Source organism: Microcaecilia unicolor, chromosome 2 (genome assembly GCF_901765095.1).
Source record: "Microcaecilia unicolor chromosome 2, aMicUni1.1, whole genome shotgun sequence".
NCBI classification, from domain to species: Eukaryota; Metazoa; Chordata; class Amphibia; order Gymnophiona; family Siphonopidae; genus Microcaecilia; species Microcaecilia unicolor.
In genome coordinates this window covers 328,656,670-328,672,403 of record NC_044032.1, presented here as the reverse complement: position 1 = coordinate 328,672,403, position 15,734 = coordinate 328,656,670, and the positions used below count along the sequence as shown (strand labels likewise).

The 15,734-nt window shown below is 43.0% G+C and overlaps 1 protein-coding gene across 2 annotated transcripts in view; it reads right to left on the bottom strand.

Annotated features, from left to right (window-relative positions):
* Positions 1–15,734, bottom strand: part of RNF38 (ring finger protein 38) — a 348,251-nt gene that overhangs the window by 22,599 nt on the left and 309,918 nt on the right. Inside the window, exon 11 of one of the 2 annotated variants that reach the window (XM_030194345.1) lies at positions 5,895–5,994. In XM_030194345.1, the coding sequence (XP_030050205.1) occupies positions 5,895–5,994 (100 nt within the window). Of the gene's footprint in view, positions 1–5,894; positions 5,995–8,223; positions 8,751–15,734 lie in introns of those variants that run through there. The other variant, XM_030194346.1, reaches the window with a different exon arrangement.

Sequence of the window (15,734 nt, the reverse complement as noted above, 5' to 3'; positions counted from 1 at the left end):
TCCACTGGTGGACAATTCGATCCAATTTGACCCTGGGACGTCCCTTCCAGATTCCTCAGCCACAAAAGGTGCTGACCACAGACGCGTCACTCCTGGGGTGGGGAGCGCATGTCGATGGGCTCCACACCCAGGGGAATTGGTCCATCCAGGAACAAGGTCTACAGATCAACCTCCTGGAGTTGCGAGCGGTCTGGAATGCTCTGAAGGCTTTCAGGGATCGGCTGTCCCATCAAATTATCCAAATTCAGACAGACAACCAGGTTGCGATGTATTAACATCAACAAGCAGGGGGGCACCGGATCTCGCCCCCTGGGTCGGGAAGCCGTCAGCATGTGGCATTGGACACGCCGGTTCGGCATGTGGCTCCAGGCCACGTATCTGGCAGGCGTAAACAACAGTCTGGCCGACAGATTGAGCAGGATCATGCAACCGCACGAGTGGTCGCTCAATTCCAGAGTGGTTCGTGAGATCTTCCAAGTGTGGGGCTCCCCCTTGGTGGACCTCTTTGCCACTCAGACCAATCACAAGGTCCCTCAGTTCTGTTCCAGGCTGCAGGCCCACGGCAGACTGGCGTCGGATGCTTTCCTTCTGTTTTGGGGGGAAGGCCTCCTGTACGCGTATCCTCCCATTCCTCTGATAGGGAGGACTTTGCTGAAACTCAAGCAAGACAGGGGAACCATGATTTTGATTGCTCCTTTTTGGCCTCGTCAGATCTGGTTCCCTCTTCTTCTGGAGTTGTCTTCCGAAGAACCGTGGAGATTGGACTGCTTTCCAACCCTCATCACGCAGAACGAGGGGGCGCTTCTCCATCCCAACCTCCGGCCCTCACGGCCTGGATGTTGAGAGCGTAGACTTCGCCTCCTTGGGCCTGTCAGAGGGTGTCTCCCGTGTCTTGCTTGCTTCCAGGAAAGATTCTACCAAGAGGAGTTACTTCTTCCTCTGGCGACGGTTTGCTGTGTGGTGTGATGGCAAGGCCCTAGATCCTCGCTCTTGTCCTACACAGACCCTGCTTGAATACCTTCTACATTTATCTGAGTCTGGTCTTAAAACCATCTCTGTAAGGGTTCATCTTAGTGCGATTAGTGCATACCATTACCATGTGGAAGGTAAGCCGATCTCTGGACAGCCTTTAGTAGTTCGCTTCATGAGAGGTTTGCTTTTGTCAAAGCCCCCACTCAAACCTCCTACAGTGTCATGGGATCTCAATGTCGTTCTCACCCAGCTGATGAAACCTCCTTTTGAGTCACTGGATTCCTGTCATCTGAAGTACTTGACCTGGAAGGTCATTTTCTTGGTGGCAGTTACTTCAGCTCGCAGGGTCAGTGAGCTTCAAGCCTTGGTGGCTCATGCTCCTTATACCAAATTTCATCATAACAGGGTAGTCCTCCACACTCACCCTAAGTTCTTGCCGAAGGTAGTGTCGGAGTTCCATCTGAACCAGTCAATTGTCTTGCCAACATTCCTTCCCCATCCTCATACCCGCCCTGCTGAACATCAACTGCACACACTGGACTGCAAGCGAGCATTGGCCTTCTATCTGGAGCAGACAAGCCCACACAGACAGTCCGCCCAACTTTTTGTTTCTTTTGATCCCAACAGGAAGGGAGTGGCTATGGGGAAACGCACCATATCCAATTGGCTAGCAGATTGCATTTCCTTCACTTACGCCCAGGCTGGGCTGACTCTTGAGGGTCATGTCACGGCTCATAGTGTTCGAGCCATGGCGGCGTCAGTGGCCCACTTGAAGTCAGCCACTATTGAAGAGATTTGCAAGGCTGCGACGTGGTCATCTGTCCACACATTCACATCTCACTACTGCCTTCAGCAGGATTCCCGACGCGACAGTCGGTTCGGGCAGTCGGTGCTGCAGAATCTGTTTGGGGTTTAGAATCCAACTCCACCCCCCTAGGCCCATTTTTTATTTATTTATTTATTGATTAATATATTTCACTACAAACTGTGAGTATGCAATCGGCATTACAATCAGGAAATCCATAATAAAATAAGGAAAAAAAATCTTTAAGGCCTATTCGTCCACAATTTAAGGAAAATTAGATTCCAAGAAGGCCCATTTTTATTCTGTTCCAGGCTGCACTCTCAGTTGGAAAAGTTTAGGTCAATCTCGGTTATGTCCTCGCCGTTGCGAGGCCCAATTGACCACGTTTGTTGTTTTGAGTGAGCCTGGGGGCTAGGGATACCCCATTTGTGAGAACAAGCAGCCTGCTTGTCCTCGGAGAAAGCGAATGCTACATACCTGTAGAAGGTATTCTCCGAGGACAGCAGGCTGATTGTTCTCACCTACCCGCCCGCCTCTCCTTTGGAGTTGTGTCTTCCCTTGTCTTGTTTTTGCTTGGTACGGGACTAGCGAACACGAGCGATTTCGGGCGGGAAGACGGCCGCGCATGCCCGCATCGCGGGCGAGGACTAGCAAACGCTATTGCTAGGAAGATCTCCGATCAGAGGGGCTGCCGTGGACGTCATCCATTTGTGAGAACAATCAGCCTGCTGTCCTCGGAGAATACCTTCTACAGGTATGTAGCATTCGCTTTACAGTTTGGATGTGTCTGCTCAAGCAGATAATTCCTTTGGGGCCACGTTTCTCGCTGCAGGGATATCACAGTCCCTCCCCTCATAAGGATTGTTTTTGTACATTCCATTTGTCTGGACTAATCCTTGAGATGTAATGGAAGGAAAAGTTAGTTAATTATCTGATAATTTTCTTTCCTTTTGTCTCAAAGGATCAGTCCAGAGCCTGCCCTTCTATGATGGTTTTGGTTTTTCCAGGTTCTATGTAATTTTGAGTGTTTGTATTGTTCTGGTTCCGTTATTTCTAAGGCACGAGTTTTGCCCTTTATTTCATAGTTTTTTTTCTATCTAGAGGTTGAAAGTTTTTCTCAAGAAGTCACTCTCTTTCACTGCTTTGTTACTGAATACTGGCTTGGTTGCTAAGCGCAGGAGCATATGAGGCACAACTCATTAGAGCTCTTTATCTCCATCTGCTGGCGAATGGTCACAACCCATTTGTCTGGACTGATCCTTTGGGACTAAAGGAAAGAAAATTATCAGGTAATTAACTAATATTTCCTTTGCCTGTATATGCTAGTATTTCAAACATTTCCACGTACAACTGACAAATGGGTCCTTTTAATAAAGTGTAATAGATTTTGCACTTAATACGCTTTAACACATGAAATTAACACATGCCAAATGCAAAACTAACATGACATGTTCTTAGTCAGGGGCATGCCCAGCATGTAACCTGAGTTACTGCAATAAAATGCCCTTTAGTGTGCCATTCTCATCTTGCAGTTAATGTGGAAGCACTTAGTGCCTCCTATTTTAGAGGTGGTAAGTGGTCCTGTGCTAAATGTGCCTTAGTCAGCACATGGCAAGTGCAGCATGCTCAGTGCCAAACACTGTCCACATCCATTACACCCATTCCCCACCCAGTTTTACCTCCTTCCAAAAAATGGCTTTAATGTTCAACTTACTGCGTGGTACCTGTAAACATACTGCTTAGCTATTAACATGCACCAAACCACATATTAACAACCTAAGTACTTTAGTAAAAGGGCCCCATAAATGTTACAGGATAATTCTATAAAGTAGGTGCTATGTCTCTAAAGATCTTTCAACTATTTTGATGCAATTTGGTTTGTTACACGACAAACCCATAAGGTGTAATATATCAAATCAAAAGGGGAGATGGGACCAAGGTGAAAAAAGAAAGTGAAAGTGCTCATCTATAGTGCTAGGAGCCTACATTTCTTCATGTGGCCCAAAACTAGGTAATTAATTTTGAATGAAATTTCACCAAATGTTAGGCTCCTAAAACTGAGGTACTAAGGGGCCCTTTTACCAAAGTGTGGCAAGCTTATAGCGGGCTTGCCACATGGCAATTTGGCTCTACCACTGGTCTTCCGACCCCCACCATGCGCCATTCCTGGTGCTTGTATTTTCTAGTACTGAGGATGCGCCCAGCAATAATCGGGCAGCACTGTGCGCTGTCCAGTTACTGCTGACTACCACTGGGCTTACTGCCTCTTAAAAATTGTTTTAAAATAAAGCCTTTTACCTGCGGTGGTAAAAGGGGGCCTCAGCGCGTGAAAAACCCAAGCGCTGACACCACCACAGGGCCCTTTTTACCACCACTTGGTAAAAGGAGCCCTAAATGCACCTTCATCCTAATGAACCTCTGCAGGAGCATATTGTCAATTTGGTTTTCAGGCACAATTAGGTCTCTATTTCTTTAGAGCAATACTCTACTACTATTAACAGCCCTGAAAATGTGTGGGTGTGCTCTATTGACATCAGAGCATTACAAATGTCGTCATCATCTGAACAGTATGGATTTTTAATCATTATGTACACACAGCAATTATTACCTTCTATATTTAGAGGTTTTTGACAATTTTGAAAACTACTAATATTTTTAAACTGAGATAACTACCCTTAAATGTAAAGTCATATTTTATATAACTGGTAGGTTTTAGTTCAAAAACCATACATTTTTTTAAAATACATGACATATGGTAGAGTAATACTGAGGAATATTTTACCAATTGTTAGAGATGAGGACTTTACTTATAAATTGTGATGTATGAGACAGCCTCTTCATCTCCCTGTTGTCTTTTCATATCTTATTGCCCTGCAAATACTATAAGAAGGGAGAGGAATTTTACCTGGCTAGCTGGCAGTGCATCCCTGGAAGGCTTGCAGCAGAAGAGGGGCAAGCAGAACTACCAAGAGGGCAGATCCCTCCAGGTTGTAAACCCTTCCTAGAAGTGCTTAGTGATGTCTTTCTCAGGACAGACACAGAACCCCTGGAAAGGTACTCCACACTTACAGTGCTTTACTGTAAAGAAATGAGTCAGTCCTCAGGAACATGCCAGAACTTAGATCCAGCCTTTGCTCCTGACTCAGTAAGCAGTATACCCTGGAAGCCAAAGTGAGGCTTGGAAATGGGTGTTTCTCTTGGGGAAGAGCTGAGGTAAAAAGCCTGTGAGAGGGGACAGAGGAGGACAGGAGGAGAAGAGGAACCTGATTGAGGGCAGGAAAAACCTTCCTTACAGAGAACCAGCTGCAAGGAGTAAACGGGCTACCTACCCCAGGGCAAGAGGACCCTAAAGTTAAAGCAATGCTTGGTTAGTGAGAGAAGCTAAAGAACTGGTGTCTGGTCCTCACTGGGGAAATGCTATCGTGAGACAGAGACTGACTTGCCTGATGAGAGAGAGGGGGTCAGAGTCAACCATATGAAGGGTGCAGAGACTGTTACTGAGCAGTCCTAGCCTATGGATGGGATCAGGTGGGGAATTAACCTGGTCAGAGAGAGGTTCTCATTAAGGGCACAGCTCTAGGCTGTATCCTGGAAACGCTGGTTCAAACTTATGAGAAACTTATTAACTGCTATGGACTCAAACTGCAAGCATGGTTAGGGAAGAAAAGTGAAACCCTTCCTGTGCTGTTTCTTTTTGCATGAATTCTTTTGGGTTTATTTTTTTCTTGAAATCCTGAGGCACATGTCAGGGGGAGTTGTGCTCTGTTTTGGAGACTGAATTTTGATAATGGAATCTAATTCTTTGTGCTGAATAAAAGCTCTTTACGTTTTGGAACCTGGCTGCTGTGTTTCTGAGCTGGCGAGTTGGAAATCCTGGACCGGAGCGGGATCTAGATCAGGAAGATTTTTCCTGACCTTTTCCAAGGAAAGTGTAAGAGGGAGCAGACCTGGTGATACAGACCATGCCACACCCTGGTGTGACATTACAAAATCTATCAGCAAAAGAAAATCATGATTAAGCATAAACAATAAGACCCATAATTATGGTGTCACTACTATGCCATCTCAATAAATATAATAGTAACAATAATTAATTAGTCCTTCAGACTATTTTTACCTTAAGCCATTTGTCGACACACTTGGCATGGAACTCATGGTTACAGGGTAAGACTCTAAGGAGCTGCCTTGATTCAAAATCACACATGCATATTACACACCTACAAAAATAAGAGATTATAGGTGATTAAATATGGCATATTGATAATGATACTCAGAAAATACTGGTAAACAAATTATCCAGTAAAGATTAGAGCAGGATGTTGTTAACTGGAAGTAACAAGCTGAATAACAGAAGAAGTGACTAATGTAGAGATCAGGCTAGTTATTTTGTGTGTGTGTGTGTGCCTAACTGCCTGCGATAGCCGAACACGACCCCTGAGGAAGCCCTATGGGGCGGAACACGTGCGTGTAGGGTCTTGGAGTAATGGAACTTTACTGCCACTAAAATAAAATCAGTTATAAGTGCGGCAGAGATGAACACTGACTCACATTCCTCTAACCTGCCGGTTGAAAGTGGTATTGAGGATACTGAAGACTAGATTGGGTTCTTCTGTCTTGTAAGAATATAACGAAAGTATACGTTTATCGAGCACTGCAATATTGCTCCAGTACAGTATAAGGAGTTGTAATACTATGTGCTTCCAGGACTGGTAACCGTATTGAAATATATGTTGTCAACCAATCAGAAGAGGAACTATACTTGATAAAAGGAGCAACAACTTAATAATACGAACGTTATAGCGGTTCTTGATAACGTATCTAGTGGGATGATATTAATTTTGTATTGTGATTTCAACATTTTGTAACTTTGCACAATGGTGTTGTATGAATGGTGGAACGAGTGGTTTATGAAAGTGGATTTTTAATGGTTGTTTATTGAACAATAATGTGAAAGATTAAAAATAATGGTATTTGAATAAAGATTTATAAATTTACTATAACGGTTGTTTATGTATATGCTTGTATGCTTAGTGCAACCAATTGAAAATATTGAACCTATAATATTTGGGACTATTATATATATATATATATATACACACACACACACACCTATCTTTCTATCTATATTGATAGTATATATATATATATATATATATATATATATATACACACACACACCTATCTTTCTATCTATATTTAGTATATATATATATATATATACATACACACACACGCATACATATACCTATCTATCTACAGCGATAGATATAGATATGAAATAACTAGCCTGAGCTCTACACTAGTCACTTCTTCTACCCATCAATGACACAAATCTGTAGCAGGATACCTTGAGGGGTAGAATAAATTAAGGGGGAACATTCTCATAGTGCACAGATATCTAATAGTAGCAGTGTCAAACCGCAAGAAGCATGCTGGCTCCCACATTCAAAATTCAAGGCCAAATTTCAGTGCTAAGATTCTTCTGGCACAGAATTTGCACAAGACATTGTTTTTACTGTCTCTATCAGAACTCTAGACTTTCAACAATTGCTCCAAAGGTCCAAATAGTTCAATCTTCCACCAAGAAACCACTGTTCTCCACACTTCTTCTAATTACAGTGGCTGACCTAGTAACAAAGTAAATGACGACAGATAAAGAACTGTACGGTCCATCCAGTCTGCCCAACAAGATAAACTCAATTTACATGGTATGTGATACTTTATATGTATACCCGAGTTTGGTTTGTCCTTGCCATTCTCAGGGCACAGACCGTAGAAGTCTGCCAAGCAATCTTCTTGTACTAAAAGTTCTGAAGCTAATGTCAAAGCCCCTTAAAATTTACACTACAGCCTATCCATATCTATTCAGTTACAACAAGGGCGTAGACCATAGAACTCTGCCCAGCACTGGTTTTGCTTCCCAATTACCAGTGTTGCCACCCAATTTCTGCTAAGATTCCGTAGATCCATTCTTCTAAACAGGATCCTTTGTGTTTATCCCACTACCGCTTTCATCTCCACCACTTCCCACAGGAGGGTATTCCATGTATCCACCACCCTTCTCTGTGACAAAATACTTCCTAACATTACTCCTGAGTCTGCCTCGCTTCAACCTCAATTCATGTCCTCTAGTTCTACCACCTTCCCGTCTTCAGAAAGCTTTTGTTTGCGGATTAATACCTTTCAAATATTTGAATGTCTGTATCATGTCACCCCTGTATACATGTTCAGGTCAGCAAGTCTCTCCGCGTACGGTTTGCACGCAAATCCCATACCATTTTTGTAGCTTTACTTTGCACCGCTTCTAGTCTTTTTACATCTTTAGCAAGATATGGCCTCCAAAACAGAACACAACACTCCAAGTGGAGCCTCACCAACAACTTGTAGAGGGGCATCAACACCTCCTTTCTTCTGCTGGTTATACCCCTCTCTATGCAGCCTATAATCCTTCTGGCCACGGCCGTCACCTTGTCACATTGTTTCTTCACCTTTAGATCCTCAAGCGTACTAATTTCGCCCCTCCTATGCGGTATCTCTCTTTTGGGTTTCTGCACCCCAAGTGCAACACTCTGCACTTCTTGGCATTAAATTTTAACTAAATGTATCAGTTACACCAGAAATCCACTATTAAATCAAGTATTGTGTTTCTTAATTTTTATAATTTTTAACTTGCAGTGCTCAGTAATGCTGTAGTGCCCTTTAAACCATATGGTATGGAGTAGGTACTCAGCTGCCAAACATCACAGCACTCGCCCTTCCTTCCTCTCCTTACTCAACAAGGCCTGTTGTATCTTGTGCTGACAATTGTTAATAATAACGTGAAATAAACTTTCTTCACTTATCTTGGCTGGATTGATGCGTGGTCTGAATTAACTCCATGTCACCCGTACTCCTCCGCTATTCCCGACGTGGAGCCACATTTCACTCTCAGAGCTTTTTCAAGGGAATATATTTCCAATCTGTTTAAATGAAGCTACAAACATGTATCTGTAAGTGCATCTAACCTCCATAGCTCATATTCACTTTTATAATCCTGTGGTAAACAATATCCATTAAACACTGTTTCTCAGCTTACCGGGAGAGATCTCTGTGCTCGTTCCTCCCAGCTGTCGTGAACCAGAACATTAGTGAAATCCACTTATTTATAGGTCATCACTATGGCTGTCTAATCTCAACAGAAGTTGCGTGATCTAGAAACCCCCACCCCCGTCTTAAAGGGTTAACCATTCTATTTCTTAAACCATTGGGGTGTACTGTATCCCATGTATATATGAATCTTTGTTCTAGTTGTGTTAAAACAGCGGTAATATGCCCTCCCCAGCGCAATTGCACCCGACTCAGCACCACATATTTTAAATCAGATTCTGAATGACCCATGTTGTGCCAGTGTTTTACTAATGGCGCCTCTGCTTTGTTAGTCCGAATATTACTAAGATGCTCCCCTATGCATAAGTTAAAAATTATAAAAATTAAGAAACACAATACTTGATTTAATAGTGGATTTCTGGTGTAACTGATATATTTAGTTAAATAACCAACACCAGGTTCTTACATTTGATCCCTAATTAATAGATTGATTACCAGAAACAGGGACAGAAGATGGCAGCCGGGTGGGATTCGAAATCTGGATTATCAGAGGAAAGGATAAGAGAACTAATGACGAGCGATAGATCGTTTGTCACATCTGAAGGCCGTTTAGATACAGATTGGTCTCAAATACAAAAATTACATAAAGCCATCATCAGAAATCAATTCCATGCCAAAATTCTTATAGAATACTGTCATGCCATGAGGATACCTCGAGGATTGAGGTTATACAAAGAACCAAGATTTCTTGAAGACAGAGAACAATGGAATGAGATTTTATCTAGATGCTCACTTGATCTCATGCTCTTAACAGTGGACAAGATTAACAGATTGATTGAGGAACAACAGAATTAATTGTCCGTAACACAATCAGCAATCAAATCAGGAATATCCACAGCAGAATTTGATCAACAAATCCAGCAACACGAGAGCCAAATGAATAAATATGCAAATGAGATTAGGGCACAGAAAATTGCTAAATTTAAGCGCGATGAGCTTGACTACACCAAAGGATTTGTATTCCCTTGGATGGATTTGACAAGAAAAGCGAGGTGCCCCAGAAGAAACAAGCGCGTAGCCTTTAACACCTCTAGTGGCTCATCTAGCGATGATGGGGTATCATCCGATTCTGAAATATTAAAATCTACAGAACAGGAGGGTGGGCAACAATCTACCACACTAACTAGGAACCGTTTAGTTCTTCCTTTATGTTTCAACATTTTTTATTGATGGTTCAACCTTATAACAATACAAGTAAATCTGGTATTATACAACTGAGAGTAATACCACATATTTGTGTATTGCAACAATAACAGTCGTCATCAACCTTTTTGTTGTTTTTATCATTCCCACCCTCCTATCCCTCAGGTCCGACCCCTTAGATTCAAAACATTAAATATAACATGACTATATCCATAGAGATCAACCTTTGTACATTATTATTCATTGCATTTGTACCCCACATTTTCCCACCTTTTTGCAGGCTCAATGTGGTTTACAGAGTGTTATTATGATGTAGTCATTACATGATCTTGAATACAATCGATAGTAGGCTGAAGGTAGATGGGGATTTAGATGGGAAGGTGTTGGGTAAGGTCATGTGAGAGGTGTTTTTTGATGAACCTGAGAGGTTTAAGGAATGGTTGATGATGGTCACCTAAAACAACTCTTTATTATAGCTGTGATACAACTCTATCAGTCACTTATGTTCCTACTAAGATTGCCAGCTGTACATCCATCCAGTTCAGCCTGGACAGACTAGTCTCCAAGGGCTTGTGCTCTGATAGCCCTCCAAGACTTTTCCTCTTCTTTATTATTACCTTTACATTTTTGTTAGAGAACTATGAACCCATCACCTTTTTAACCAATTATCTTTAACCCAGTATTCTAATTTTCTCCCCTCCCTCCTTCCCTCTATATCCCCCCCATGATTCCTTGTGTTCCTTCCCTCTCCCTCCCTATCCAGTATTTTGTTCGACTCTGTGCTAGCCGAGGTCGCAGGGCACTCCGGCCCCCCTCATCTCCATTCGTATTATTCTCTCCTGATCCCTATTATTTATCTCCACTAGGTATCGAGTTCAACACCAGACTACGTGCTCTATGGGGAAGGGACTGTATGTATTTATCCCACATTTCTAAGAAAAGTTTTTTTCCGTTTGAACATTGAACGTGCATATTGGAGTTCTAACATCATCAACCCGTGAAGTCTGTTCCTCCAATGCCAGTATGACGGGGCCTGATCGCTCGTCCATGCTCCCAACACCACCCGTCTACCCACCATTCCTGCCTTAAGTATCATCAATTTAAAGTGTTTATCTTGAGTCCCAAAGTCTTCATAGTAATCTAGTCAGAAACCCAATGGTGACATTTTCACTGGTCGACCCCCCAAATGTGCCAAATATTGGGTTATCTCTTTCCAAAATGCCTGTATTTGTGTACATTCCCAAAATGCGTGAATGAATGAATTAGTCTCGTCTACATTTCATGCAAATCGGGGAATCAATCCCCCCTACTTTAGTCGTTCCTGCGAGAAGTACGCCCTATGTATTACTTTAAAGTTGCATTCCCTCAACTCTGCACTGATCGATCCCGTTGGTATTCTCCTAATCATTTTATTGAGGTTTATAAAATTTATGGAGAGGCCTAGATCGCGACTCCATCGTTGCTGTAATATTTCTTTCACAGGAGCCACTTGTATATTATCTAGTGCCAATTTCAGGGTTGAGATCGAAATCCCCCTATCCTGAAGAGGTTCATAGAACTCAAGTATTTTCTGTCGAATAGGAAACTTGTGATCTCTTATGTCCAGGCTCTTAACATAGTGTTGTATCTGTCTATATGCAAACATATCCTTTGTCTCCACCTTCCCTGTTGCCAATAACGATTCCCATGTCTTTAACTTCCCTTCTGTATCTAATAAATCATATATGTACCGTATTCCTTTACTCTCCCATCGACGAAAACTACCAGTATCACTACCTGGGATAAACTCCGGATTCCCCACCAATGATATGTGGTCTGATTGTCGTGGATTCCCTCCTAGCAATGACACCAGGAAACTCCATGACGCCCTCAGCGATTTCAAAAGAATATTAGTTCGCAATTCCCCAGGGAGCTCACCAGTCGGGCAATGCACCAATGAAAAAACATTCTACTTGCCACACATTTCTTGTTCTAATTGCCTAGGAGTATATCATTGTTTGTCTAAAATCCAATCCCCCAAGTGTCTAAGCAGACATGCTCAGTTGTATTTTTGCATATCTGGTACCCCCAAGCCCCCTTGGCGCCAGGGGCCTACTAAGTTTTGAAAGGGAGTTCTTGGCTTCTTCCCTTGCCAACAAAATTTCGATAATATTTTATACAAAGCTTTGATTTCCCTCTTGAGTAATTGAATAGGTAATATTTGTAGCATATACAACCATTTGGGCAATATGTTCATGTTAAATAGTTGCATGCGACCGTGGAGCGATATAGGCAAGGTCATCCATCGTGAGAGCAATTATTCTGTGTGGTTTAACATCTGAGCTACATTTTAATCTCGTATCAGGAAAGTTTTGTATGGGAGCTTAACCCCCAAATACTTAAACTGACGTGTTGCCCATCTCAGGGGGAATTGTCCCTCCCAGTGCCTGGGGACTGCTGGGTTAGTCGGTAATTCAAAGGATTTGTCTAGGTTGAGTTTAAACCCTGAGAAGTCCCCATACTCTGCTACACTATCCATCAGATGTGGCAGGGACTCCCTGCGGGTTAGTCAGATGCACTAAGAGGTCATCCGCAAAAGCCGACACCTTGAATTCCATATGTCCCATTACCACACCTGTAATGTTTGGGTTAGTGTTAATTTCTCTTATCAATGGATCTATAATTACAAATAGTAAAGGGGAGAGTGGGCATCCCTGTCGCGTCCCCCTCCCTATATGTATTTGTTCCGACAAGATCCCATTTACCCATATTTGTGCTCTGGGTGCCTCATATAACGCCCTTACCGCCTCTATTCAAAATCCCCCAAAGCCATATTCCATCAGGGTGGTGAATAAAAATTCCCATTGTACTCTATCGAACGCCTTCTCCGCATCAAAACTTATGAGCAGAGAAGGCGTTTCTGATCTCTCCACCCAATCCATCGAGGCCAAGATGTTTTGCATGTTCTTGGCAATGTTACGGCCCCTAACGAATCCTACCTGGCTGTCATCTATAAGAGAAGGCAGGATCACCACCAGCCTGTTAGCTAATACCTTAGCGAACATCTTGGCCTCTACATTTAACAATGAGATTAGTCTGTAGGATGATGTTTTTTCTGGATCACGGCCCGATTTCAGCAGTACCACCACTCTGACCTCTTTTAAGGAGTCCGACATGCTCTCAGTTTCTACAAACTTATTGAAGAGAGCTGTTAGAGTCGGCGCCACTTAATGTTCTAAAATGTTATAAAATTCATAGCGGAACTCATCAGGCCCTGGCACTTTAAGAGAGGCTCCTTGACGGATTACTCTAGAAACCTCTTCTTCCGTTATCTCGGAATTTAGCCTAGTTTGCTGTGCCTCAGTCAATCTGGGAAGGTCTCTCCCCTCCAAATACATTCGACTCTCTAGTTCTTCCTCTGATGGTCGTTTATATAGTGTTTCATAATACTGCCAAAACGCTTCTGCAATGTCTTTATCTGTTCTAACTAGATCTCCCCCCTGATTTTTAATCTGCAGTATTTTCTGTTTCCCCATTTTTCGATTCACTACCTTGGCCAACAACCTCCCTTGTTTGTTTCCGTGAAGGTATAATTGGTATTTATAATATTGTATAGATTTAATTGCCCTTTCATGCAGTAGGGTATTGAGGGATGTCTGTAAAGCTAAGAGCTGCTCCTTATCGTGTAGTGTCCGTGTGTTTCCCCACCTTCCACGAGCTTTCACAATTTGTTGACCAAGTCGCAGAATTTCCTTATCTCTCATCTTCTTTTTATGGCTAGAGTAGGCTATAATCACCCCTCGTAGGACCGCTTTTGCAGTTTCCCAAAACAGTATTGGGTCCTCTCGATGGGCCGCATTATGTGTTTGAAATTCTACCCATTGGCGTGCTATGTATTCTTGAAATTTATAATCATGGACCAGGCCAAGAGGAAATTGCCAACTGGGCCTTACATCTTGGGTGGTTGGGATATTTAAAGTTCACCACACATACTCGTGATCAGAGACCCCATACGGTCCTATTCCAGCATCTTCCAACCTAGAGAACACAGTTTCAGACAAAAGCCAATAGTCAATTCGTGCTTGGGAATCGGGTGCCTTTGAAATGTGAGTGCATTCCTTTTCATTCAGATGTAATAGCCGCCATACATCTATTAAATCTAAGTTCTCACAAAGCATCGAAATTCCTTGCATGCTGGATCCCTTCTCCGCCCTCTCGATGTATCTAATTTAATGTTGTGGACCCCATTAAAATTTCCCCCCATAATGATTTGGGTATGTTCATGGTGAGCTAGAGCGTGAACCAGCGATCTAAAGAAGGCCTGATCGTATACATTCTGTTCAATATATTTGTGAGTGACATTGCCCAAGGGTTAGTAGGTAAAGTTTGCCTATTTGCGGATGATACTAAGATTTGCAACAGAGTGGACACCCGGGAGGGAGTGGAAAGCATGAAAAGGGATCTGAGGAAGCTAGAAGAATGGTCTAAGGTTTGGCAATTAAAATTCAATGCGAAGAAATGCAAAGTGATGCATTTAGGGAGTAGAAACCCACGAGAGACTTATGTGTTAGGCGGTGAGAGTCTGATAGGTACTGAGGGGGAGAGGGATCTTGGGGTGATAGTATCCGAGGATCTGAAGGCGACAAAACAGTGTGACAAGGCGGTGGCCGTAGCGAGAAGGTTGCTAGGCTGTATAGAGAGAGGTGTGATCAGCAGAAGAAAGGAAGTGTTGATGCCCCTGTACAAGTCGTTGGTGAGGCCCCACCTGGAGTATTGTGTTCAGTTTTAGAGGCCGTACCTTGCGAAGGATGTTAAAAAAATGGAAGCGGTGCAAAGAAAAGCTACGAGAATGGTATGGGATTTGCGTTCCAACACGTATGAGCAAAGACTTGCTGACCTGAACATGTATACCCTGGAGGAAAGGAGGAACAGGGGTGATATGATACAGACGTTCAAATACTTGAAAGGTATTAATCCGCAAAAAAATCTTTTCCGGAGATGGGAAGGCGGTAGAACGAGAGGACATGAAATGAGATTAAAGGGGGGGCAGACTAAAAAAAGATGTCAGGAAGTATTTTTTCACGGAGAGGGTGGTGGATGCTTGGAATTCCCTCCCGCGGGAGGTGGTGGAGATGAAAACGGTAACGGAATTCAAACATGCGTGGGATTTGCATAAAGGAATCCTGTGCAGAAGGAATGGATCCTCAGCTTAGCCAAAATTGGGTGGCGGAGAAGGTGGGGGAAGAGAGGTTGGTGGTTGGGAGGCGAGGATAGTGGCGGGCAGACTTATACGGTCTGTGCCAGAGCCGGTGATGGGAGGCGGGAAATACTGCTGGGCAGACTTGTACGGTCTGTGCTCTGAAAAAGGCAGGTACAAATCAAGGTAAGATATACAAATATGAGTTTATCTTGTTGGGCAGACTGGATGGACCATGCAGGTCTTTTTCTGCCGTCATCTACTATGTTACTATGTTACATTAGGGGCATAAATATTTGCTAGTAAGAACTCTTGGTTATTTATCAATACTTTGGCTAATATATATCTGCCAGCCTCATCTCACCAACATCCCTGGGTTTGGATGTTCAGTGTCTTCCTAAACAATATCGTCACTCCTGCTTTTCGGGTTTGCGCTGGGGCCTCTAGGAGATTCCCTACCCACCACTGTTTAAATTTAGCATGTTCAATTGA